The sequence below is a fragment of the Camponotus floridanus genome, unplaced genomic scaffold, assembly GCF_003227725.1.
Source record: "Camponotus floridanus strain SB8 unplaced genomic scaffold, Cflo_v7.5 scaffold51, whole genome shotgun sequence".
NCBI lineage: Eukaryota > Metazoa > Arthropoda > Insecta > Hymenoptera > Formicidae > Camponotus > Camponotus floridanus.
The window spans coordinates 1027667-1055618 of NW_020229670.1; the positions used below are offsets into that span (position 1 = coordinate 1027667).

A 27952-nucleotide genomic window follows, 5' to 3' on the forward strand; every position below is an offset into this window, starting at 1 on the left:
ACTATAATTAAGTTAATTTTCATTAAGTACTTTTCGAGTTATGAGGCTTGAAATCATTTCTTAATTTTACATAAACCGTAAAATATCTAGTAAAATATTCATTTTTCGATTATCTTACCTTAATATTTTTATAAGAAAATAATAAGAGGAAATTGGTGTAAAGAAAAGTACAGTTGTTTTTAAAAAAAAAATATGGAATTGTTAATTGCAAATTACATATTTTTTCTTAAAAGCAACTATGTTTTTTCTTTACACCAATACATGTATATATATATACATACATATGCACACGCATACTGAGGATACCTTCATTGTGTAACCCGTTAAATATCGCAACTTAAACCGTAATAGTAAAACTTGCGTAAGCATAATTTGTAGAAATGGTATGAGGTAAATGTACTCGGTCGTATATAGTTGCTTACGAGAAACTTGGAGTCCAACTTTTTATAGGTCGTGCATTCCTGAATAGGCAACTTTTGTTCTCTCTCTCAGTCATTTGCCGCGAGTTCTTACGAAGGTATTGTATCAATTTTTAATCTAAATACGTGAATTATCGCGTGAATGTGACAGTAAGAAGAAGAAAATTCGAATCTTTGGGTAATTGGTGATATTATTATATTATTTAAAGAAGCTTAAACTTATACTCGATCGCTTAAATACTTAATACACGACCGATATAAATGGAATATTCATCATTTAAACAATTACTATATCTTGTTCGAAGCGGAAGATAATATTAGACGATAAGTAAGTATTTCCATTCATTCTATCTCACTGCACTATAGCAAGAAGCCGGAGTATATTGTAGTTTCTAACAAACGCAACAACACTGTAAAAAATTTTTGTGTAAATTTACAACTATTATAGTAGATAATATTGAGACTAACTATTAAAGATGTATATTTACATACATTAGTAAATTTATATTTCATAGATAAAATTATTATCTTAAATGATAAGTAAGCATCTTGTACTAATAAATTTACATGTTAGAAATAGATTTCTAGAAATGTTAATGTAATAATATATTTTGTATATGTATTTATACAATTTCACATTTTAAATTTAATTTAAAATTACATACATAATTAGTGTAACAATTACGCTATTTATAACAAAAATATATAAATTCATGTACTTTTACAAAAATTAGTCATCTTACTCTTTATTGTGTAAATTCGTTTATTAAGTGTAATTTTTAAATTTTATATAAATGTTACAAAAAATTGTACATTTACATAAAATCCAAAAATTACACTTTTAACCTTGTAATTTCTCATCAAATATAAACGAATATTTACAATAAAGAGAGTAAAGACCTAATTTTTGTAAAAGTACATGAATTTATATATTTCCGTTATAAATAGCGTAATTGTTACACCGATTATATGTGTATTTTATATACTTTTTTTACAGCGAAAGTACTATAATTTGCATGCAACGCACGAGATCAACGAGGCTATCTCATCTGCATAATAGTCGAGAATTGTGGCTACCGATTGCTGTTGCCGTCACGGAGACTTGTACTAATTGAATCGTCGCGAAGTACAGACCGAAACCTTCTAATTGCCTCTGCTATCGCGAATGGATAAACGAACGTAATCCGCGAATAGCGAAAGATTATGTCCGGCACCCTGTTGTGACAACGCGCCTCGCGACCACGTGCTTTCGTAAACAAACCACGCCGTCGAACGGATTCGTCGCGGGGCATTCCCGATCCCCGATGGGTCGGGAACAATATGCAATCGCGCGACTCCCTTAAGGAATAACATCGCCGAGATATAAAAATGATTTTCCTTCCCGGGACCCCTCGTCGGTCGTCGCGACGCGACGAAAGGAAAAGAGTGACGTCACGCCAGGATAGTTCGTTGGGCTAGGTCGTGGCACTCCTTGCATCCCACCCTTCACCGTCTCACCCTCCTTCCACCGCTCTACCTCAACCATCGACTTCTCTACTCATCCTCCTTTCGCGAACGGCGCACACGACGCGCCCCCCCCCCGCCCCCCCCGTCCGCGCCGAAAAAAGCAAGGCTCGCAAAAGGACGCCCGGCGTCGTGGCGCTCTTTGGCTGATCAATACCCGCCGCCTCGTACGCGGACGGACGGTCACGCATGTGCACGGTGTGGGCCGGCTCTCTTTCTCTTTCTTTCCCTTTCCGTTTCGGTACCGCTTTCCCATCCTCCTCCCCTTTATCCGTCCGTCCTTTTCTTATCCGTCTCTTAACCTCTCGCACTCTTTTTCTTCCTCCCCCCTCCCTCGTCCGTTGCTTCGCTTCGCCCCGTTCTTCCCGGACTCTCCGTCTTCGTCCTCCCCCTCGTTTTATCTCTTCGTCTTTCGCGCGCTCTCGATTTTTCTCCCGCCTTCTCTCTTTCATCTCCGTCCCACGATTTTTCCTCTCCTTTACGCCCGTCCACCGTCCTTCTTTTGTTCGCCCTCCACCCACCCGGCTCGGCTCTTCTCTCCCATCCCTCCTCCTTCTCCCGTCCCCCCTCCCCCTCTTCCCCTCTCTCTCTCTACATACCCCCGTTAGAGACGGCCCGATTTTTTTCCTCCCGTTTCCTCGGCTCCGACATTTTTTTACACCTTTTTTCCCCCCCCCGCCCCCTCCAGCGGCTGCCCATGCGCCGCTCTCCCCCGCCATCGGGATACCGCCTCGAGCATCCGCTCCGTCTCCCTCTCCCTCGCGTCGCACATATACGCACGTGATCTCTTTCTTTCTCGCCCCCCGTCTATCCTCCGCCCTTTTTCTCTTCCCGTTCGCTCACACCTCTCCTCCCGCTCCTCCCTTTCATTTCTCCCTGCCTCTCACTCCCTCCTCCCCCCTCCCCCCCCGCCTCGCCTCCTTACCCGACTCTCCTATCTGTTTGATTTTTTTTTCGCGACTACCCGACCACCTACCGACGCCGCGCGTCGGCGTCCTTTTTCTATCGGGACGCTCTTCTCGACCATCGGCTCGACCACGTACTCACGTACACACTCGCGGACGCTCAACGACAAGCGCGAGGGGGAGAGACGGAGAGATAAAGAAGGGCGTAAAAGGGAGTACGAGGTGGAAAAGGAGGGCCTGGGGGGAGGGGGTGCGTGAGGGGGGAGCGGCGGTGGGTGGAAAACGGGCGCTGGCGCGGTGGTGAAACTGGCTGCAGTGCCTGGATGCGAGCTAAAATGTATTTTCTTTTTTTCTTCCTTCTCTATATCTTCCCTTCGAGCGAGCCGCGGTAGGTTGGATTACCAATCCGGAGTTGCCTCCGGCACGTTCTTCTCTGTCGGGCACGTAGGGCGCAAACCTGGACGTAAGGGCTCGACGAGCGGCTCGCTGCCACTTTGGTGTACATATCGTTGATACCGATATGGAAATTATTCGACTGAATTTTAACCGCGCACACGTAGAGAGCCGCTAGATTCAATTTGGATTGATACGTCCGCTGCTTTTGATATCTCCGATGCCGATGTGTACGGCTACATTTTTGCGCGCGTGAGATACGTTACTGGATTATTTCGAAATAACGATTATATTTTATGCATATTTTTCGTTTTTATTTCCTCGGAAAAAAAAGTACGTCTTGGTGTATTTTTATCTTACGATTGCGAAGTGCGAGCAAGGTGTAATAATATTTGTCTATATTTGCCGTTACGTAATTATAATTTACACTTTTTTTCCTATTTATCTTTTTCTGGATCATAAATTATCTTGAGTAAGACAAAAAGATTGAATTAAATTTCTCATATTATTTAATGAGTGTTATAATTATCTTTGAGAAAAAGTGTGATTCTAAGAAAAATTTTTTTTGCTCAAATGTTAATGTTTCGACGTGATTTGTTGATTGTTTGAACATTTTATGAAACTCGAGAATTAAATATCGAGAATTTTATTCCGTATTATTCATTATCTAGATCTGATTTTAAATACAGCCACGTAGCTGTTATTATGCGACATGTGGTAACATACGATTGGATTAAGGGAGATGAGATTTTCTCCCTCATATCTCAACCCCTACCATCTCTCCCACTTAGCCGCTAACAAAGTCGATTGCTTTCGAATACGTCTTCCACTTACCTCGACTCTCTTCCTCTGGTTTCTCTTCTTTAAAATAGACACAGATCGTCCCACAGACTTCCGTAGGTCAGGGAAGCTCCGCGTCTTCGTAGGGTCTCCCTTGTCTCGCATCACGATCTTCGTGATGCAAAGATTTCGTTGGAGAATCATCGACAGTCCATCATCCATCCTTGGTCCAGAGACGTCTGTATCTTCGCTCTATTCGCCGCTTACAGGATTCCGACAGAATCGGATCGTTTGACGAGCCACCTGTAGCTCGAAGGGCTACTAGCCCTTCTTCAGGATGGGCACGATTTTTGTCCCCTTTTCAGACTCGGTTCATGTCGTCTTCTTCGGATCCAATATCCAGCTCCTTGACCCTGATTATATCATGAGGCTCTATCAAAGTAAAAGCGTTTTTCTTTAATGTTACGCGAATTTTTTTATTAATATTATTTTTTTATTAATTTTTTTATTTTATGAAATGCTTCGAAATATTTTTCATACTAATAAATATTTTTATAATAAATCTACGCATCTAGAAGTATATATATATATAAAATTATATGACGTAAGAAATTATACATGTAAAATTGTGTGACGTAAGAGATGGGTTCGGTCTTCGAAAAGACTTGCCATCAAATATTCATCAATATTCTATTCATCGTATACGTCAGAAAGTAATAGGATGTTTACAGAATAATATTTTTTTATTCATTTATCAATTTCCTGGTTACATGAACTCTGTAGTTTTTGCGATGTACGCATTTTGCTTTTTCGATATATCATTAAATAGTTTTATATAAACAAAAATTGATGTATTTCACAGGCAAACGTTATTTCTATTATAATTCTGAAGAAGATGTGTACAATATTTTATATTTTAGAAACTCGAATGGGAAACTCGGATAGAAACTCGAATGGGAAACTCTCGGAAGAAAGTAGTTTGAACTTTCGGTTTACGGGGCTCAGTCTGTTCCGAATTCTCGGGGAAGCGACCTGGCGCGAGCTCTGTCGAGGTGTGGAAGGTCATGCCGAGGGATAGATGTGGTTTAGAGGACCGTGGGAAGGGAAATGGGGTCATCCTTCGATGGTTCTTCTGTGGTCGCTCTATGCGTGCCATTGAACCATCGCAAGGTGGCACAGACGATTAATCCCGCGGAAGTACGCTTCTGAATCTCCAAAGGAGTTTCCGAATGTTAATTAGTGAAACGTTGAGTTATTTATAGCGAACAGTAAGAGCTCGCATATATACTCCTGGACAAAATTAACGCATAATTTCTTTTTCACTTTTTCTTTAAAAGCTGATATTTAACTTTTAATGAAAAAATGAAAAAAAATTATGCGTTACTTTTGTCCAAGAGTATACAAGTCTTTCAGAATGATACATACACATATATTTGTATTCCTTAATATCTCCTTGATATAGTAGATTAGATATATATATCGCAATATTAAAGAAAAACATTTCGAATAAATTAAAAATTCAAGAAAATAGCCAATATACATATTTCAATATATTCATTTTGTAATAATCTTATATTTAATCAGTTATTTTGAAAATAATATAAAAATTAATATAAATAATATATATAATTTTTTAAATAAAAATTAATATAAATTAATATTTTTTTAAATAAAAATTAATATAAATTAATATAATATAAAAATTTAAGAAATGTTAGTATAATTTTTCCTCCTATCACGAAAGGGATATCTCTTTTTTATACAAATTTTAAATTAACAATTAAAACTAAACGATTAAAAAGTTGAGCTACATTGAAGATGTATGTGCCACGAGAACTAATAGTGACACTCTCTTTTATGTCGCAGCAATGTGCCCCGCACGACAAGGAAAGCGACTATTGGGGTGGCAGCCGAGGCGCGAAACAAGGTTACGAGGTGAGACAACCCGCTTCGAAATATTTTAGTAGTCTATTACATATATCGCCGTCGTGCTAATTCTACTTGGTGAAGCGCAGCACTTTCTGTTGCAGGCGAAAATGAACGCGGATCATGGTCAGCTGCAGAAAGGTGAGTTCTAAGAGTTTGTATGATCTTAATCTACATCTTTTCACGTATTTTTACCGCGCGTATATTTAGTCTGTGATTTGACGTCTTTGTCTTATTTTTAAATTAGACAATAAAAGATATAAAGATAAAGTTTAAGCTACGTATATAAATCATCGACACAAAAATAAAATTATATAATATTAATATTATATTTATAAAAGATATTTCGTAGAAATGACATTTAACGCAAAAATTAATTGAGCTTTCATTTCTTATATTATTAAAATATTTTTTTATTTTAAATAAATACAAGTATATATATATATATATATATATATATATATATATATATGTAAAACATATTTAATTAATTTTACAGATTTTATTTTAATAAATCTGTAAATTATTATAAAAATTAATATAAAATTAATATAAAAAATTATTATAAAATTTTTTTTATTGTTGAAATAATTTCTAGTAAACGTCCAAAAAAGAGTAAAAAAGAACGTTATTTGATTCAAGAACAAAAAAAGTGTTAAAGGAAAAATTATATTTCGTTAAAAAAATACACGATGAAAAATAAATAAATAAATAAGCGTCTGAAACACCTTAATCACCATCGTGAATCGAGATAGAAATCAAGGATTTGTTTACTAGAAAAATTGAGATCATCGTAAGCAGTTAAATCATGCCAAGTTTCAATCGAGACCTCGTCGAGGACGTCTTGATATCTGTTAGCGTCGCGACTTTGCGTCAGATGCAAACACTTCCTACGACCTGACCGCTGGTCCGGGAACCGGTTGTGACTGCATGCGTGATGTAAGATCGCCGATTAGGAGCGAAAGAAAAAGTCAGAGAGAAAGAGTGGGGACACTGCACCGAGAAAAAGAACACGTATGAATGTGAATTTATTATCATCTAGCCGAATAGTAAAATATGCATTCGTAAACATTCTTTTTTTACGTTTAGAACATTATTTTTCTTTGCTGACGTTTCCTAATTTAGCTTCTCGATTCTTTCTCTTGTTTTTTAAAACTTGAATTTTAATGTATGCCTTTATTTAAATAGATGCAGCTATAGTCTGTATAAAAATAAATAAGACAGATAATTGACGTCTTTTTTTACATACACACTGAGAAAAAAAGTTGTTAACTTGACCAAACCGTTTAACTAAATTATTATTTTTTTAATTGAAATATCGAAATATTTAAATTAAATAGAAGTCATGTTATATTTAATATGTATTATTTAATTTAAATATTTCAATTAAAAAAATAATAATTTACTTGAATGATTTGGTCAAGTTAACGTTTTTTTCTCAATGCATTCGAAATCTTTTTTTCTGAACATCTTTACTGAGCAATAGTAAGCATATTTATAATTTTGAAGAGTGAAGCATAAAAGTTATAAAAAAATTAAAAATTTTTAATATTAAAACGTATAAATTTAAAACGTATAAATGGCAAAAATATCACATATAATCTAATTTTTATATCTTTGTAAAATATTAAAAGTGCTTTTATATAATGCAATTAATTTTAGTATATATATAACAAAATATAGAAAAAATAAAGAAATATATATAAAAATCGACATCACACGTGACATTTTATCTGTAAAGATTTATAAAATATTATTTTTTTTATACAACAAGAAACATTAAGCGATTTTGGTGACAATCCCGGATGAGCCGAGTTTCTTGCTTTCTCTTTCTTCTTATTAAAAAGGATTAAGCAATCGGTAGTTTTGTTCATAAAAGGAGAGGCACGCTTCAATCTATGTTTTTCACTGCCAATGGCACGCGAACCGACTGGCCTAGCCGTTTATGAGATAAGTCCGCTACCCTACCATTCTCGTTAGGATCGACGGACTTTCGTCAGTGATTCATGCTGTAGAGAAACGCAAACCTGTCAGATAAAAAAAAAGTTGTCGTACTGCTATCTGCAACATCATCCTTGATATCGGCCAGCATTGCTTTCGTGACAAATATTATTTCAATACTATTTTTTCAACACATCTGACACGCCATTATCCGTTTTACGCTATTCAAGCAATATACCAATTTTATTTTTATTAGACGAAACTTTTTTACTTACTGTTCTTTATTATGTACAGTTTATTACGAAATTTTAAAGCGAAGTAATGGAAATAAACAAGGAGTCTTCATTTTTATTAATATTATTGTCTATCGTTTTTTCAAATAACTATATTCTTGTTAAGTACACAGAAGAAAAGGACCATTCTTGCTTTGAAAATATATTTAGTCTTAATATGGAAATTTTGACATGAGATTATATTGCGTTAATTAAAAAAAAATATAATTGTTTATTTGAATGAAGCCATTTAATATAGTTCAATCAAGAAAAATATATTCTTATGATTTAAGATTTAATTTTCTTGAATAGAAAAGAAACAATGTTGGATAGAAAATAACATTTTTAAATCAAAGATAATTTTCTTAAAGTAGAATTAAATAATTATATATTCTTGAGATGATAATTATAATATTAAAATAAGACTATAATGTTGTTTAAATTTAAAATTATTAAATTCTTCTAAGATTATAAATTGTTGCGTATATATGAAACAATGAACGCGTTAGTTTAAGTATATAAATTTTTATTTGACACTTATTTTTTTTTGCACTGAGAAAGAATCTGGTTGCATTAATTAGAATTCTGGTAGATTCAACCTGTCTGTTGGAAAATGGACGAACCAGAATTCTTGTAGGAATTACCAGATGAATCTGATTAATTTCTTCCTGTTAAATTTATCAAATCTTCTGATTAATAAACTCGCCAGCACCAAGTCGTCTAAAATTTTGTCCATCTAATCTCAAAAGTCTGTTTAATATTCTGAATTCTAACAAGATTATTAGATAAATACAATCCAGATTATTGAATAAATTATTTTAAATTTAGTTTGTTAGAAATTAAATTGATAAACAATGATGCAAGAAGAGGATGCAGCTTAAACACACACAATCAAAGAGCTAGCGTTCTCTTTCTGGCACGGCTCGTAAGAGAAAAAAATATATACTTTGGATTTAACGTTAATACTAATTCTTTATATACATTTTATGGCAAATATTGAATACAAGTTAAGTTAAGAGAGTAAACAAAGAAATTAATGTAACAAGAAATTTTATAGATCCAACCAGAAAATACTAACCAAATCCTTATAATAAAATCTATTAAATTTTAGTTATAAAAAATCGAGTCTTAGCATGATAACTAGAAATTCTTGTTTGATTTAACCAAAATCATTTTCAATCATATCTTCAATCATATACGTCTTGTTGGTACAATCAAAGGATTTTTCTCAGTGTGCGTATTAATAAAATCTATTTTATTCCAACTCTTTTTACGATCTTGAATTTATAATCGATTCATTATCCGCATTCACGATCATTATTATATCGCGTGTCTCGAATCTTCTAAATTTTTCTTTTATTGGTCGAGTATCTTTCGCGCTTCGTGCCCATCGGCCCGTCTACGACGGGCCCTAAAATTAGCCTCCAGCCTGGCAATTGCGCAAAGATCCTGGACTATTCGTTAATGCACAGATCGCATGACGTTAAAATTTCGGGCTTCGCGAAGGAGTCGGTAGAAGAATGTGTGGGACGATCGAGCCTCGAGATCCCCTCCTTACGCATTCGTCTCATTATCGTATTCGCTCGTCAAATAATGCGAATCGCTCGTTTGGAAATTCCTCGTCGGCAGCCTCCAGATTTGTCACGATTTCGAAGCAAATGGGAAAACATGTTGTGCGTATATTTATTCGATCATCAAATGTATGTATTTTGAATCGAATCGTACAGATGGTGCATTTTTTTCCTTATATCATAATCTTATTCGAAGATTCGCGATCTTTGTGTCGTTAAAAAAAAGTTTCATATTAAATATCTTTACGATAAAAACGGCGTGAAAACTTTTGATTGATAATCTTTTGAGTTTATTAAAAGTTATCAGTATTAAAGTTTATATAATCTTTATTTAATTCAATTTAAACTCAACTTACTTCTTTCATCTAAAAAGAATCGAGAAACTGATAAATTAGAACGTAGCTTTCAAGTGCTTTCAGTTACACAAACGCGCGTGTAAAACTTAAAAACATAAATTAATTGTTATTGAAGAGTAAGATTGTGCCGTCGCATATCTAGACGTTTTTTCTTCCATCCCTCACAATGTCAAGCTTTTAGTGAATGACTCTAATGATCATCGAGTATCTCGCGTGGATGATTAAATTGTGAGACGGCACTTTCTTCGCTCTAGTTTTTAAGGATATATTGGAGATATATTACAATCAATGAGATCGCCGTGAATTTTTAATTTAACATTCTTAATAACATTCTAAATCGTCATGAATTATTTCAAATTTTTTTACTTGCTCCTTTAAAAGTTATTAATTTTTGAATTTTGCGATTTTAACACAGGATCTTATGTAAACGTTCAAGAAACAGGTAATAAATTATTCACAAACTATAAAAAAACAATGATAAAAATTTCATTTTGTAATATTATATTCTTCATACATGTAAAAATGTCCCTACAAAGTTTTAAAAGGATTTACTTGTTCGTTTTAAAATTATTATTAAAAAATAACTGTGATTATCGGTTTGACGCAATATTGATGATAAAACGTTGCAACATTTTCTTGGAAATTAAGACCTATTTATATTAAAGAATGCTTTGAAGATGATTTCGTGATTTTTAAAAAATTTTTGATCAATTAGAATTCGTATTCTGCCCAACTTTAATTTTTTGATACTTTGGATTAACTTTTGAGACAGACGGTCCAATACATCCTTAAACGACTCGCCCGACGATCCAAGAGAATGCTTTAATGCAACACTTTCACCTAAGATTTCTTGATTATTCTGTAATTATTGGGAAATATTTTACGTCTGACGATTCTGTTGAGAGAATGAGACGTCGGATTAGTCACTAATCTTAATGGGATCGTAAAAAGCGACTTGAACTTCCGTCTTTTAACGGATTGATAGAGTTTTTTTTATCAACAAAGTGCCACTTTTGTAATTTTATCGACTTCCTATGCATTCCCCTGGATCGTACTATCTCGTATACCTTGTAATATATAAATGAAATATTTTTCTACGTGTGGCGTGAGTGAGAGCTATTCTTTTTTAATAACGAATGCTCCATCTGCTTTCCTCGCAAACTCTTATTTCTTTTCATACGAGTAAATATACGAGGAAACGGAGTACGTTTATGTTTGAAGGGGTAGAATCGGCTCGTAAACAGGTCGATCCGACGATTCCACGTAAACAGACATGCACAGAAATCGGACTGCATGCTCTGTCAAATGTGTGCATGTAGACGAGCATGTGACATCTCATTTCTCATGTTTCCTCAAAGCAACACTGTTCTTACCACAATAATGTATTAATGTCACGCAAAAACTTGACTTATGATTGTGCTTCAGTAACATCGAAAAAAAAAGGACAAAAAATTATTCTTATTAAAGCAACATTATGTAAGGAGAGAGGAATCGAAGAGAAGAATTAAAAATAGAAGAGAAAAATATGATTATGCTTTTAAATTAAATTATAACAATTGTCGTAAAGAATCGCGGTCACCGTCCAAAGGAAGAATAATTTTCAAACGTTCTATGTACATAGCGAGATATTGAAGAAGCCCTAAAAATTGTGATATTTTACGAATAAGCGGGGAGATTCAATTAGTCCCATTTATTCCCGGTACGGAATCAAAGCACGTTGTGCAAATGCAGGACGTGGAACGTGTTGGAACGCGGCTGGAACTCGGTTACAACGTGCTCTCGACATGGATTACAACGTGTCGAAGAGTCCGAGGTCAATTAAAAGTTGGAGTCTTCCGTGTCCGGAGAGCAGAAGAAAGAAACGAACGGGTGGCTCGGGGGCGCGGAAAGACGAGGGGAAAAGGGTAAATCTACGTAACGGAACGAATTCCTAGGAAATGGTCATCTCATCTAGTTGTCATATTTTTATGTTTTTGTCAGGAGCAAAAAGTTTACCGTCCAATCAGAATGGGCCCTTCCGGTGGCTGCCAGACAACTTTCGCTTCGCAAAGCCCTTTGTCCGACGTTCTACATTAGGTCTTAGACGATGATCTCGTAAATAACTCATTCAACAACTTTTAAATTCAATAATCTTTCGCTCTTTATACAATATTTTTAAAAATATTTTTAAATAATATATTTAAAATATTAAATAATATTTTTATTTAAGGATGTATTGGACCGTCTGTCTCAAAAGTTAATCCAAAGTATCAAAAAATTAAAGTTGGGCAGAATACGAATTCTAATTGATCAAAAATTTTTTAAAAATCACGAAATCATACTTCAAAGTATTCTTTAATATAAATAGGTCTTAATTTCCAAGAAAATGTTGCCACGTTTTATCATCAATATTGCGTCAAACCGATAATCACAGTTATTTTTTAATAATAATTTCAAAACGAGCGAGTAAATCGTTTTAAAACTTTGTGGGAACATTTTTACATGTATGAAGAATATAATATTACAAAATGAAATTTTTATCATTGTTTTTTTATAGTTTGTGAATAATTTATTACCTGTCTCTTGAATGTTTACATAAGGTCCTATGTTAAAATCGCAAAATTCAAAAATTAATAACTTAAAGGAGCAACTAAAAAAATTTGAAATAATTCATGACGATTTAGAATGTTATCAAGAATGTTAAGTTAAAAATTCACGGCGATCTCATTGATTGTAATATATCTCCAATACATCCTTAAATATTTTTAAAAATATCAATTGATTTAATTATACAGTTTATTATGGAATCGATAAAAAACGAATTATTCTTCGCGAAATTCAGATTAGATAAATATTCTTTTATCTCCGTCTCCAAAGATTATTTCTAAAAATCTTTCATTTTCAATAAATTATAAATTCAAAGTGACTTATCCCTTGACATTTTCACTAAAAAAATTGTAAAATCGACATTAAAAATCGTAAAATCGACATTAAAAATGCGAGATAACGTGTTTACTTTCCCTCATGCCTGAGATGTTCCGTATCTTTTTCGAAAACCAATAGCAACGCGACTTTCATGCAGAATACCATAGTCGCCGTCTAGCGATCGTCTAGTTTCCACGATCAAGTGCTTCAGGTGTTTTTATGGTTTTTTCACTCTCGTTTTTCTTCCCCGCGTGTGCGGTTTCCCGGAGATTTTATCATGAGTAAAGTCTCCCTTCGTGTTCGCACATTTTACGGCGTCGTACTGCGATTTTATATACGCGACGTTGTAACGTACCATCGATCAGGAATGAGTTGATTTGCGCTTTCATGGAAACGCCCTCGCTAAAACGATCTTCTTACTTACGTGGTTCGTATAGATTGTAATCGGGTATTATATAATGCTCACGATTGTAATGCCAAATTGATTCATTTAATATTTATAAACGGATAAACTAACAACGTTCCTTTAATGTCGATAAAGAATGTCACGTAGAGGATAATATACACACGCGGCGATAAATAAAGTTTACGATGGTGGAGGAAAGGTCACGGTAAATTAAAATAAACGCACGAATTCGACGTCGAGGAATGGAAGTCTATTGAAATAACGACGGCTCGTCGTATATTGTGGATGGCACGCGATTAGCAAATGGATTTTACATCAACCAAAAATTAATCCAGCCACTCATCAGTTACCCCGTTATTGTCGCGTATTATTATCAACGTCACGCGTAATTCATCTCGCGCTTTTAACCTTCGCCATCGAAAACGTCCTGTGTCCTTTCGCATCGAGACTAATCAATATCGTCAAGCTCGTCAATAATTCCCGTTGCTGATTTATTTTTTATTATCCGGCCGTTTAGAACTGTATGTTCGACGTCAATGAAATCACCGTGTCTACGTAATATGGAGGAAAAAAAAGCGACAGACTTAATACGATGTGCATATACAGGGTGTCCCATTTTATTTTTGTCAGTCAAATATCTCGATATTACTTAGAGTTAGAAAAAAATATTTCAGATACAAGTTGTACGGCTTTAAGGGGGCCATAAGTTGGTGTCATTGGTTTGACCTTAGAAAATCGTTTGAAGATCACGTGAAGGTCACCTTCAATTTTTTACATAGAATCTCTTATTTTTTATTACTTATTTTTGTAGCTTATCTCGAAAGCTTTCCAAAACACTGTAATAAAGTATTTCTCCATTGAATACTTTTCGAGTTAAGAGGCTTAAAATAATATCTCAATTTTACAAACCATAAAATATCTAGTAAAATATTCATTTTTCGATTATCTTATTTTAATGTACAAAATAATGAGAGGAATCAATTGAAGTAAAGAAAAAACATAGTTTTTTAAAAAAAATATATAATTGTTAATTGCAAATTACATATTTTTTTTTGAACAACTATGTTTTTTCCTTACATCAATTGATTCCTCTCATTATTTTGTACATAAAAGTATTAAGTATTAAGATAATCGAAAAATGAATGTTTTACGAGATATTTTATGGTTTATGTAAAATTAAGAAATTTTTTGAAGCCTCATTCACCCTTCAACTCGAAAAATACTCAATAAAGAAATACTTTATTATAGTGTTTTGGAAAGCCCTCGAGATAAGCTACAAGAATATGCAATAAAAAATAGAGGGTTCCATTTAGAAATTGACGGTGACCTTCACGTGACCTTCAAATGACTCTCCAAGATCAAACCAATGACACCATCTTATGGCCCCCTTCAAGCCATACAACTTTTGTCTGAAACATTTTTTTCTCACTCTAAGTAATATCGAAATATTTGACTGACAAAAATAAAATTGGACATCCTGTATATGTGTTATCCTGATAACAACAACTATATTGTACAAAAATGCATTACGTAAGCATCCTTCCATTTGTTCATAGAATGCAAATTAGGAATCGGCTGTAGAAACATATTTCCTTCTTGAGTTACTAATGCTGAATATTTTTTCAAAGTTTGTAAATTTTATAGCTCATTTTTGAAATTTATCGAGTGAATAAAAGTACTCGAAAAGGAAATCTTGATGTAAACAAGTGAAGGAAATCTTGATGTAAACAAGTGAAAGAGATTTACAAGAGTAAATATTATTGTTCTATGATTGGATCTAAAAGATTCTAAATTTTTTGAGATTTTTTCAGCTATTATTATGAGAAGCAATCGTGATTGATCGCTTTAAGTGACGTTAAAACGTACCTCATTTATTCGAAACTCAAAAACAAACAATTACAAATCGAACTTTAGAATTGTCGTGTCTGCTAGATGACGCATATAATAGGACTGGTTTTAAGAATTGCGTCTGATGAGAAGTTGCATTCTGTCGCTTTTTTTTCAACCGGTTTATCGTATGTGTGATGAAATTATTCGAAAATAACGTCCACATACGTACGCGTTTCGTGCAAGTTTCGATCAATTTGTTCCCGAAGACTTTAAGAATCGTTCTTCAGACCGGTTTGACATATACAAATATACGTATCACAATGGAAGTTTAATGCTGGCGGACTTATGAAGTATCGCGGTGACCTCGCCGCTCTTCAGAATTGCATCCGACTTCTATTTTGGCCGTCGTTCCGTCTCCGAATCTTTTAAGTCAAAATAATGGCTCCGTCTACGCGCGACGACTCATCGACAAAAATGTACGTTGATTTATTTGCATCGCGCGAGTGAACATTGATGTATTACTATGCAATAACTTGAAGCACGTCGAGATGTGTTAAGTGTACACGATACAATATCGTATACGATACAATATCATATTTATAATACAAAATTTTATTTTAAGGATGTATTGGTCTGTCTCAAAAATTAATTCAAAGTATCAAAAAATTAAAGTTGGGCAGAATACGACTTCTAATTGATTAAAAATTTTTTAAAAATCACGAAATCATACTTCAAAGTATTCTTTATTATAAATAGGTCTTAATTTCCAAGAAAATATTGCCACGTTTTATTATCAATATTGCGTCAAATCGATAATCACAGTTATTTTTTAATAATAATTTCAAAACGAGCAAGTAAATCGTTTTAAAACTTTGTGGGAACATTTTTACATGTATGAAGAATATAATATTATAAAAATGAAATTTTTATGATTGTTTTTTTATAGTTTGTGAATAATTTATTATCTGTCTCTTCAACGTTTACATAAGGGGTCCTATGTTAAAATCGCAAAATTCAAAAATTAATAACTTTTAAAGGAGCAAGTAAAAAAATTTTAAATAATTCATGACGATTTAGAATGTTATTAAGAATGTTAAATTAAAAATTCACGGTGATCTCATTGATTGTAATATATCTTCAATACATCCTTAAGAATTTATAAATTATATTTTAACATTTTTATTCGCGTGCGCCATGCGATTATTTATATTAATTATCTAATGATTTTCAAGTGATTCTTTTCCGATCATCAAACATAGCAGTAATAAATAAAATTAAAGTAAAATCAATTAAATTTAATATAGATAAAATACAAAGAGTTTTCACGTTATCATATAACTTATCTAAGAGAGAAAGAAGAAAAATAATAATTAATTTACAACTTTTAATATGTTATTAAAAAAAAAACAAGTTCATATATCATTATCGGTGTAATTCTAGTGCCAATCTTTTTTTTCTCATCAATTTAAAAGTTCTTTTTTCCGCGGTGCGAAAGAGAAGCGAAGTGGAAGGGGCGGCGAACTTCCGAAGAAAAGTCATAAGTGGAACATGTATTTCCTGTTGGGCACGAAAGGATTAAAGCGTGTATGTACACACTGAATCAAATACATTTGTATATCAAACGTATTATTATCGTTCCGCTCTACGTGCTATCGATGATATCTCGTAGCACGATTGAGGTTTACAAAGAAGCAGAAATAAACCGCACTATGCAAACAAAAGATTCAATAATCCCAGATACAGTTAACCAGGCTGTAAAATAACTATATCTATTTAAATGCGAAAGGATCTCTTCCATCATTTGTCAAACTTGTTATTCTATTACAAGAGAAGTGCTCTACAAGAGGATTACAAGAGAATTGCTTTTGTAAAGTTCTCTTCTAAAGACTTGTTTAAAATTACCAATTTTTTTTCTCGATACTATCCATATCTAAGTTGATGATAGACTCTATTGATAGTAATCTGAAATTACCGAGATATATTTCTTTATCGTGCGTTATAAAATTATTTGCTGTAAATTTGCAGCGTCATTGTAAAATGTTATACATCAATGTAAAATATTATAATACGCGCGTTTATTCGAGATTGATGATTTATATTTACACAAAATAAATGAACGTACATGTAATACAAAGTAGATAATATACTTAAGAATGAAGATGCGAATTAGTCTTATCGGAATACGTATCGTTCGTGATTATAGAGTGCGCGCGCATTTTCCACTTACATCCGTCCATTACTCCACTTTATATTAGTTATATTCAACGCGCATCACACATCCTTCGTCTTATAATTTTATTCGTCGGTTCTTTTTGCCGTCCTTCCACTTCACTTTTCCCTTTCTCCGTGTGTCTCTATTCCGGCTCGCTCGTTGGATGATCAGTCCCCGGTTACAAGTCGATGGATTGACCGTCGTTCGCAATCACTGACATTTCCAGCAGAGTTATTTGCATAATTTACTACCGACCTCCACATTAGCATCTACCTATATGAAGCCGCGTAATATCACAAATAAGTCCAAATATGTATGTACATAGGTATATGTAAATATAAACTGAGAAAAATCGTTTGATTGTATCAACAAGACGTATATGATTGAAGGCATTTTGGTTAAATCAAGCAAGAATTTCTAGTCATCATGATAGGACTCGATTTTTTATAACTAGAACGTTTAAAGATTTTAACGTTTAGATTTTACTATAAGGATTTGATTAGTATTTTCTGCTTGGATCTATAAAATTTCTTGTTACATTAATTTCTTTGCTTGTCGCTAGGCAAGCCATTCTTAACTTAACTCGTATTCAATATTTGCCATGAAATGTATATAAAGAACTAGTATTAACGTTAAGGATGTATTGGAGATATATTACAATCAATGAGATCGCCGTAAATTTTTAATTTAACATTCTTAATAACATTCTAAATAGTCATGAATTATTTTAAATTTTTTTACTTGCTCCTTTAAAAGTTATTAATTTTTGAATTTTGCGATTTTAACATAGAATCTTATGTAAACGTTCAAGAGACAGGTAATAAATTATTCACAAACTATAAAAGAACAATGATAAAAATTTCATTTTGTAATATTATATTCTTCATACATGTAAAAATGTTCCCACAAAGTTTTAAAACGATTTACTTGCTCGTTTTGAAATTATTATTAAAAAATAACTGTGATTATGGATTTGACGCAATATTGATGATAAAACGTGGCAACATTTTCTTGAAAATTAAGACCTATTTATATTAAAGAATACTTTGAAGTATGATTTCGTCCAATACATTCTTAAATTCAAAGTATATTTTTTTTCTCTTACGAGCAGTAGTGCCAGAAAGAGGACGCTAGCTCTCTGATTGTGTTTGTTTGAGTTGGATCTTCTTCTTGCATCTCTGTTTATTAGTTTAATTTCAAACAAACTGAATTTAAAATAATTTATTCAATAATCGGGATTGAATTTATCTAATAATTTTGTTAGAATTCAGAATATTAAACGGACTTTTTTTGAGATTAGATGGAAAAAATTTTAGACGACTTGGTGCTGGCGAATTTAGTATTATTAACCAGAAAATTTGGTAAATTTAACAGGAAGAAATTAATCAGATTCATCTGGTAATTCCTACAAGAATTCTGATTCGTCCATGTTCCAACAGATATACTGGTTGAATGTATCAGAATTCTAATGCAATCAGATTTTTTTCTTAGTGCAGAAAGAAAAAGTATCAAATCAAAATTTATATACTTAAACTAACGCGTTCATTGTTTCATATATAACAATTTATAATCTTAAAAGAATTTAATAATTTTAAATTTCAACAATATTATAGTCTTATTTTAATATTATGATTATCATCTCAAGAATATATAATTATTTAATTCTACTTTAAGAAAATTATAATCTTTAATTTAAAAATGTTATTTTCCATCTAACATTGTTTCTTTTCTATTCAAGAAAATTAAATCTTAAATCATAAAAATATATTTTTCTTGATTGAACTATATTAAATGGCTTCATTCAAGTAAGCAATTATATTTATAGCAATTAGAAGAAATTAATCAAATTCATTTGGTAATTCCTATAAGAATTCGTCCATTTTCCAACAAACATACTGGTTGAATCTATCAGAATTCTAATTAAATGCAACCAGATTTGTTTCTTAGTGTAAATATAAATATAATTGGCAGGTATATATCTACACGTACATAAAATGATGAACATATGAGTTATACACCAACAAACAATTCGACTCGGTGCGCATAACTTTTTTTTTTATTTTACAAATATCCAATACAAATATCGTGACCCTGAAATTTGACAAACATGCCAACTCACGATAGTCAAAATCACGCGAGAAGAGACGTGAAAGAGAACTAAAAGAACGGCTAGATGCATACACTTGGCGGTGCAATATTGATGCAGAGAGCGGAGGCAGGATCCTTGATCCTATCGACTCTAAGCATGACGTCAGGATCGATCGCGCGAGTGATCGATGAATATACATGAAGGACTGGCCGAGACAAGTGCAGGCCACGACACGACGTGGATGCACTTACGATTGTTGCAGCGAGACCCGAATGTGATAATGACATGTGCGATAATAACACGTGGAAGTTTAAGCCAGAAGTTTAAATTTGCATTGTACAGAATCGTTAAAAAGATTTCTTGAATATAATCTTCAGTTTCAAATTTTGAGAAATTAAAAAAGAAACGGTAAGCAGATATCAATATTCAACATATTGTATTATTAATTAAAAATGTCTGATATGAAAAAACTTGGATTAAAATTCCAATAAAATATTAATTATTTTATAAAATTTTATTTAAAAAGTTTCACTTATTCTCTCTAAGTGGAAACAAATGTAACTCGATAAATGTAGTTATACATATATAAAATGTATTAATTAGATTTTTTCATGTATGCTTATTAGTGGTCGTAAATTTTATCTCAAAGAATTTAGATTAAAAATTTATTCAACAAATTCTCTTTCGCGATATAACGTGTGCTGTATATTATCACATCAAAGATTTTTATTCCACTTTTACTCTTTACTAGACTGTCAGCACGCCGATTTGTCGAGGCTTGTTGAATTTCTGCGTCATACGAAGTATGACGTGGCTGATAAACAATTAAATGTGTTACAATGGATATAATTGCCGCGCTCCCACGATTATTATTAACCGCGCTTCCCGCAAGCCGGGCAAGCATGATGGAAAGAGGACCGGTCGATTTTTATAATTTCGACTCTTTGTAATATTCAGTATTCAAAGAGCATTTTTTTCAATTATTTAACTTTTTTTTTATGATTTTCTCTTCTCACAGTAATTATAATTATTGTTACAATATTTAAGATTGAGTAATTAGTATTATTTGCATCTAAATCTATTTAGTTAAGACAATTTTATGTTTAAATAAATTTATTTAAATAAATAAAATTAATAAATTTACAAATAAATAAATAATTTATTAATTTATAAATTAATAAAATTATTTAAATAAATAAAATTAATAAATTTATTTATTTATTTAATTAATTTTCTTAAGAATCATTAATCTTTAAAAATATTGATTTCTAAAAATATGATCGATATTTTTAATTATCGCGTATAAACTTGATAATATTAAAGATAAAGAACAGCTTACACAATCACATATTATTCATCTTATGCTGAATGTGTTATAAAATCGAGTATACTTGTAATCTTATATAAATTTACACACAATAGATTTCTCTAATTAAATATGTATCAAATGAGATAAAATTTATAGGATACATTTGCGAAAAAACTTAAATAATCCTGAGGAAGGGAAAAAAGTGAAACATATAAGTTGTCATAATGTCAGGTTAATCTACAAATGGTCGAACACGTAGAAAACAATTTTTATTTGTGTAGATATGCCGAAAGAGACGCGATAATTCCATTAAAATTACACACCGCAAATAACGCCGGGAGGTGTGTGGCGTCATACGTCATTAACGCTCTCGTCACAAATGCGTGCATGTTGCGCACGCGTGTCCGTGACACGTAGATGGAAATGGGAGATGGTTTAAGTGTCGCGCGCGTGTGTTTTTGCCAGCCAGTGACTGGACCACGTGCGTGAAAATACGTTCATATAAAATTCAACGCGAACGTCACGCGAAAATATATTATTATCGTCCTCAATGCGGATCGAGAAAAATATTTTGACATTTCTACGCTTCTCTATCGTCATGATAAATGCGCTGATAAAATCACGATTTCAAACACTGGCAATGAGAGAATAAGATGAATCCCTTACACGTGTTCAAAAAATTGAATTAATATTCGATTTTTCTTACAAAAAAATGTTTCCTCCATTTTATTTAACAGTTAAGCAAAAAATTAAATAATGTAGCTGTTGTTTATAAATTATGAAAATTTATTTATCTAGATTATATAATTTGTCTTAAATTTTATTTTATATATATAATAAGATTTATTAATAAAATTATATGAATATAAATGTAATTAAATATATACATACATATATATATATATATATATATATATATATTTATATTAAAGTATTTTTGCATTGAGTACTTTTCGAGTTATGAGGCTTGAAATAATTTCGTAATTTTAACATAAACCATAAAATATCTAGTAAAATATTTATTTTTCGATTATCTTATCTTAATACTTTTATGTACAAAATAATGACAGGAATCAATTGGTGTAAAGAAAAAACATAATTGTTTTTAAAAAAAAATATATATAATTGTTAATTGCAAAACATGCATTACATTCTTTTTTAAACAACTATGTTTTTTCTTTACACCAATTGATTACTCTCATTATTTTGTACATAAAAGTAAGGTAAGATAATCGAAAAATGAATATTTTACTAGATATTTTATGGTTTGTGTAAAATTAAGAAATTATTTCAAGCCTCATAACTCGAAAACTACTTAATGAAAAAATGTTTAATTATAGTGTTTTGGAAAGCTCTCGAGGCAAGCTACAAGAATATGCAAAAGGTATATAAGGTGTCCCATTTAAAAAGTTGGAAGTGACCTTCACGTGACTTTCAAACTACTTTTTAAGGTAAAACCAATGACATCTTATGGCCTTCTTAAAACCATATAATTTTTGTTTAAAACATTTTCACCAAAACCGCCATGGTTTTGAGATATTCGAGTGTGAAAGTTAAAATGGGACACCCTCTATATATATATAATTATAATTATATAAATTATATAAATTATATATAATTAAATATATATGTATATATATTTAATTATATATAATTTATATTTAATTATAATTATATATAATTTTATATATATATAAATAATTTTAATTATGAAAGATAGTGCAAATGTATATTAAATTTATAATAATATTTTAAATATTTATATATAATATTTTAAATCATATACATAATTAAATAAATTTATAATCTCTTAAATTATGTATATGATTGAAAAAGTTGGAAGATAATTTAAAGATGGAAATCAAGATCCATTTGTAGGAAATGTATCAAAGATCGCAGATAATATATGAATTACGAAGAGAGGTAAATTTCCACGACCAAGAACGCGAAGCCGCTACTAAACGCACTAGCCTTCGTCGTCCAGTTTCATTTACATTTTCACTTTTATCCTTATTTTCATACGCTTGTTCTAGCTTCTGCAAACAGGTAGCGCATTTTATATCAATGTACCTGAAGCCTATGCGAGTTCCTCGCATTTTTCCAGGTGCGGCAAATGTGTGCCGCACGCACTGACAAGTGGCGATCTCGAGGGAGAGGAGGTGGCCTCTTCGTCCGGTGTTACGGCCAAAGATTATCGCGACTCTCGCGCACGGGATCACCGTATGTAAATGGTAATTATCGGGTTCAAGCGCGCGGCTGGAAAGATCAATTAGTTATGCCGTGAGGAGAACGTTACGTATACGTGCGTGTATGTATATGTAATCTTGCGCCTTCCGAGATTGATCGATTAGGCGAAAAGAGCGCCGGGAATAACATCGCGAGAAGACGTGATACGCAAAAAATCGTACTGGGAAACGAATCGCGTAGTCCTCTGCAATTATCTGACAGCAAACCAGCTGCGAGTTTATATTCTTCGTGTCTCCTTTAAAGAATTCAATCGATGCAGAAGACGTTTAAATATAATAAATTCAGTTGGTGTGAAATTAATACACAATCCACGTGCGGGCGGCATGCGACGAAACATGATTTGGTCGTTTTGTAAAATGACAATTTCACGCATATAATTTACATCCGTAAATTTGAAAACTGGAGAAAGATTATGACACACGCAATTACTGCATAAGACGAGAGTTTTTTTTTTCAATACGAGAGCGCAACATTCGACACGTGAGGCAAACAGCTATAAATTACTAGGTAGAATGAGTGAACGATACAATGTGAATAGGTAGATAAATCTGTAATAATGGCGAATGAAACTTGCATAAACTCGGAAATGGCACCTGTTTTCACTTGCCTCGCATGTCTGATCGAGAGTCAGACTAGTACATGTAGCTTATCGATTACGTAACACCGCGTACCGAACGAATCGAGCGAAAAAGAAGGCCGCTCATAACTTCATCAGGATAGAAATACATTAATAAAATGCGTCGGAAATTGTGCCGACTCAATAAAATTTCATATATTTATATTAAACTGGTATTCTTTTCTTTATCAATAAAATTATTCTAATTGCATCGTTAAGTATACGTTTGTGCCTTGAACTTTGATGCTGCGCTCGATATTATACTTGTTTCTCGATCCTCATTATGTCGCACAATATCATTTGATGATTACTCCGATTACGCGCAAACATTGATTCATTTAATCATTAGAATATCTAGAGTAATTAAATCTAGAGATCTAGAGTAATGAAGTATTCACCATTTAAAGAAAATTTTAAATTCCGTATTTATTTAATATTGTATTAATATAATACTAGTAATTATATATCAAATTTATTGCGCGTATAAATTAATGTCATCTCATTGGATAATTTAAAATAAACATCCGTCCAGTTTTATTTTTGTATATAAGGATTGTCATTAATTAACACTAGTCTACACACACACACATATATATAATAATCTAAAAATAATGATTAAAAAAGATATAAAATGTTAAATGACATAAATTTTATAACATTTTCTTTCGCAATTTTCGAATAGACGAATTAAATAGCGACGACGTTTATTACTTTATCTACTTAAATCACTTGCAAATCAATAATTTACACATAATATCGCACGAACTCTTGCGAGTATTCTTTACATTCACGTGTTTAACATTGCTTCTCTAAGCAAAATCGACGCGCGTAGGCTGCTTTAGAGAAGCGCCTTCTTCTGATCGCCTACGCGTATTCTACCGAACATGCTCATGCATTGTCGTAAAAGTCACAGGATGCCCCCGTCCTTGTAAGAGAAGAGTCCTCGCTTCTGAACTGAACTTAACGAGCAAAGATGCGCGCGAAGAACAGTAAAGGAGCTATTAATAAATTATGAAGTCATTAATGACGCGGTGCGAATCATTAGGCTTCTTCTCCTTCTTTCTCTCTCTCTCTCTCTCTCTCTTTTCTCTTTTAAACATTTTGCAGCGATCATCATTTATAAAAATGCGACAAAAATCTCATATTTTATATTTCCTGTGTTGCATCATGTAAATCGAGATTTAAATGTATTATAATACAGGCATCTTGTCTGGGAATCGTAAAGTCGCGCTTAATAGTATCCGAGCGAGAGATTTCACTTTTGAGGCACATTTACTCGCTGCTCAAGGTCGAGCGATAACTTTTCTATTATTGGCAGGAAATAGAGCAAGAGTACGCAATTTATTACAGCTTCCTCCATTTAACGCCGATAACGTTTCCGGTCGTTTTTGCTACTCGTAAAGGATGTTCGTGTAGAAAAAAGGATTCGAAACGCTCGATTGATATTAATTTTACAATTTAAGGCCGAACGTCGAGAGAGAAATCCAAGACAGCAATAATCGTATTTCAATTTCATGAAAATCTTGTATCTCGATACATCGATACAGAATTTTTGAAACAATATTTGAATAATATTTTGCACAATATAGGCTTTTTTCTTCAGAAAATGTTTAGTAATGTAGGCGAGATAATAAAAGTATCTCGAGATTGTAAAAGTTTAAAACGAACGGACAAGCAATTTCTTTCCCTTGTCAAGAAGTTTCTATATAATTGATATATCTGTCTGCGAATATTCGAGAAGAAACGAATAAATATATTGCATATACAGGATAGGCCATTTTAATCTACGCACTGAAATATCTCAAAATCCATAAGTTTAAGACAAAAATGTTTCAGACAAAAGTTGTATGGCTTGAAGGGGGACATAAGATGATGCCATTAGTTTGACCTTGAAGAGTAACCTGAAAAGCACGTAAAGGTCATCTCCAACTTTTTAAACGGGACACTCTATATACTTTTGCAAATTCTTATAGCTTGCCTCAAGAGCTTTTCAAAACACTATAATAAAGTATTTTTTCATTAAATACTTTTCGAGTTATGAGGCTTGAAATAATTTTTCAATTTTACATAAACCATGAAATCTAGTAAAATATTCATATTTTATTAACTTGTCTTAATACTTTTATGTACAAAATAATGAGAGGAATTAATTGATGTAAAGAAAACACATAGTCGTTTTTAAGAAAAAATATGTAATTGCTAATTGCAAATTATATATTTTTTCTTCGAAACAATTATGTTTTTTTTACACCAATTGATTTCTCTCATTATTTTGCGCATAAAATTATTGAGACAAAATCATCGAACAGTGAATATTTTACGAGATATTTTATAGTATATGTAAATTTGAGAAATAATTTCAAGCCTCATAACTCAAAAAGTACTTAATGAAAATATATTTTATCATAGTGTTTTGGAAAACTCTCGAGATGAGCTACAAGAATCTGCAAAAGCATATAGGGTGTCCCGTTTACAAAGTCGGAGGTGACCTTCACGTGACCTTCAGCTGACTCTTCAAGGTCAAACTAATGGCACAGTCTTATGTCCCCCTTCAAGCCATACAACTTTTGTCCGAAACATTTTTGTCTTAAACTTATGGATTTTGAGATATTTCAGTTCAGCGTTGATCAAAATGGCCTACCTTGTATATCCTAGAGAGCTATCTCGGTAAATTGCAACGCGCAAGACAGCGCAAGAAATTGCGATTCGCGCTCGCGCCGAAAGAATGACGTTGTATATTTTTGCATGCATAAAGAGCGTTCAAGAGTGTCGATGCGTAAGAGTGCAAAGTAGTAGTTGGAATACCGCGAACGAGCTCGCGAGCTACTAACTCAAACCCATATGCATACTTACACACACGCGCGCGTCAAACGATATTGAGAAGTCGGCTTAATGACAATCACTCGTAACGCAGGATCATACTCGTCCTTGCAACCTGCAGGATCCTTGCCCCTTGCACGACGCACCGGAGTGTTGCGTCAGCCGACCATCAGTCCGATCCGTCAGCTTCTCTCTCGGTTTTATCATCTCTAAACGCACACACATATGCGTGCCTGCCATTCGTACACACCTGCCTTATGCGCGTATATTACTTTGCATTGAACGCGATCGCTCACGAGTATCATTTTTTTCTCGCGACAAACATAAGCGAGAGACACAGCACTTTATTATAGCGACTTGCTGATAAATCACAATAACTCTCAATCTCGCACGACAATAATAACCCATCGCGTAAATCTCCGTGTCACGTATAATATTCGTTGTAGGACTTTAAAGATACCTGTTGGACTCGATACGTATCGGGTTAATTATATATTCTAATAATAAGCGGATGTTAATGATGTGGACAATGACGCGCTATGGCGCACAAGGTATTTCGCGTGATATTTTCAACTCGGAGCAAATTACGAAGCGGAAAAATCTATCGAGACGTTCACGTTCAATTAAAGTGCATCAATAATATCTGGAGTACTTAATCTATTATTAATATCTAATTAAGCGGCTGGAAAATACCGATGATTGCTATAGCTATTGCTATGCCAGCTTTTCAGCCGCGGAGCCTGCTTTATAATCAAAGTCGGTCGCTAATGTATGATTGAAAGTAATTAAAATACGTACGCCCGATAATCTGCGCCGCGTCACAAGGCTCTCGGTGATGGCGAACGTCGTTCAAGGAGACCCGATCTAATCCCGTATCTGCGAATGTGATTGCAGGTGACGAGCAGTATCGGGGCGCCGGCGGTTCGAGCAGCGGAAGTCCACCCGCCAGTCTCTTGGTGGTTCCTCAACCTCTCACCGTCAAACCCTCCCATCCGTCGCATCTGAATTCTCATCTCGGCGGACCGCACTCGCATCCGCCGAGGAAGTATCAATGCAAGATGTGTCCGCAGGTGAGTGGAACCAATCCCTCCGGTATCTCCGTTCGATATCGACCCATGGGGTATGCACAGAAAAAAAAGAAGCGCCAAATCAAAACTTATATATTTCAACTAACGCGTTCATTGTTTCGTATATATACGCAACAATTTCTAATCTTCTTAGAAAAATTTAACAATTTTCAATTTCAATATTATATGGATCTCAAGAATATATAATTATTATTTAAATAATTATTTATTAAATATATAATTATTATTTATTAAATAATTATATAAATATAATTATTTAATTCCACTTTAAGAAAATTATAATCCTTGATTTGAAAATGTTATTTTCTATCTAACATTGTTTCTTTTCCATTCAAGAAAATTAAGGATGTATTGGAGATATATTA

The 27952-nt window shown here is 33.0% G+C and overlaps 1 protein-coding gene across 2 annotated transcripts in view; it reads left to right on the forward strand.

The window, feature by feature from the left end:
* Positions 1–27952, forward strand: part of LOC105254391 (zinc finger protein rotund) — a 207768-nt gene that overhangs the window by 105457 nt on the left and 74359 nt on the right. For both annotated transcript variants that reach the window (XM_025412504.1, XM_025412503.1), the window contains exons 3-5: positions 5867–5935; positions 6016–6067; positions 27394–27569. In XM_025412504.1, coding sequence (XP_025268289.1) covers positions 5867–5935; positions 6016–6067; positions 27394–27569 — 297 coding nt within the window. The remainder of the gene's footprint in view (positions 1–5866; positions 5936–6015; positions 6068–27393; positions 27570–27952) is intronic.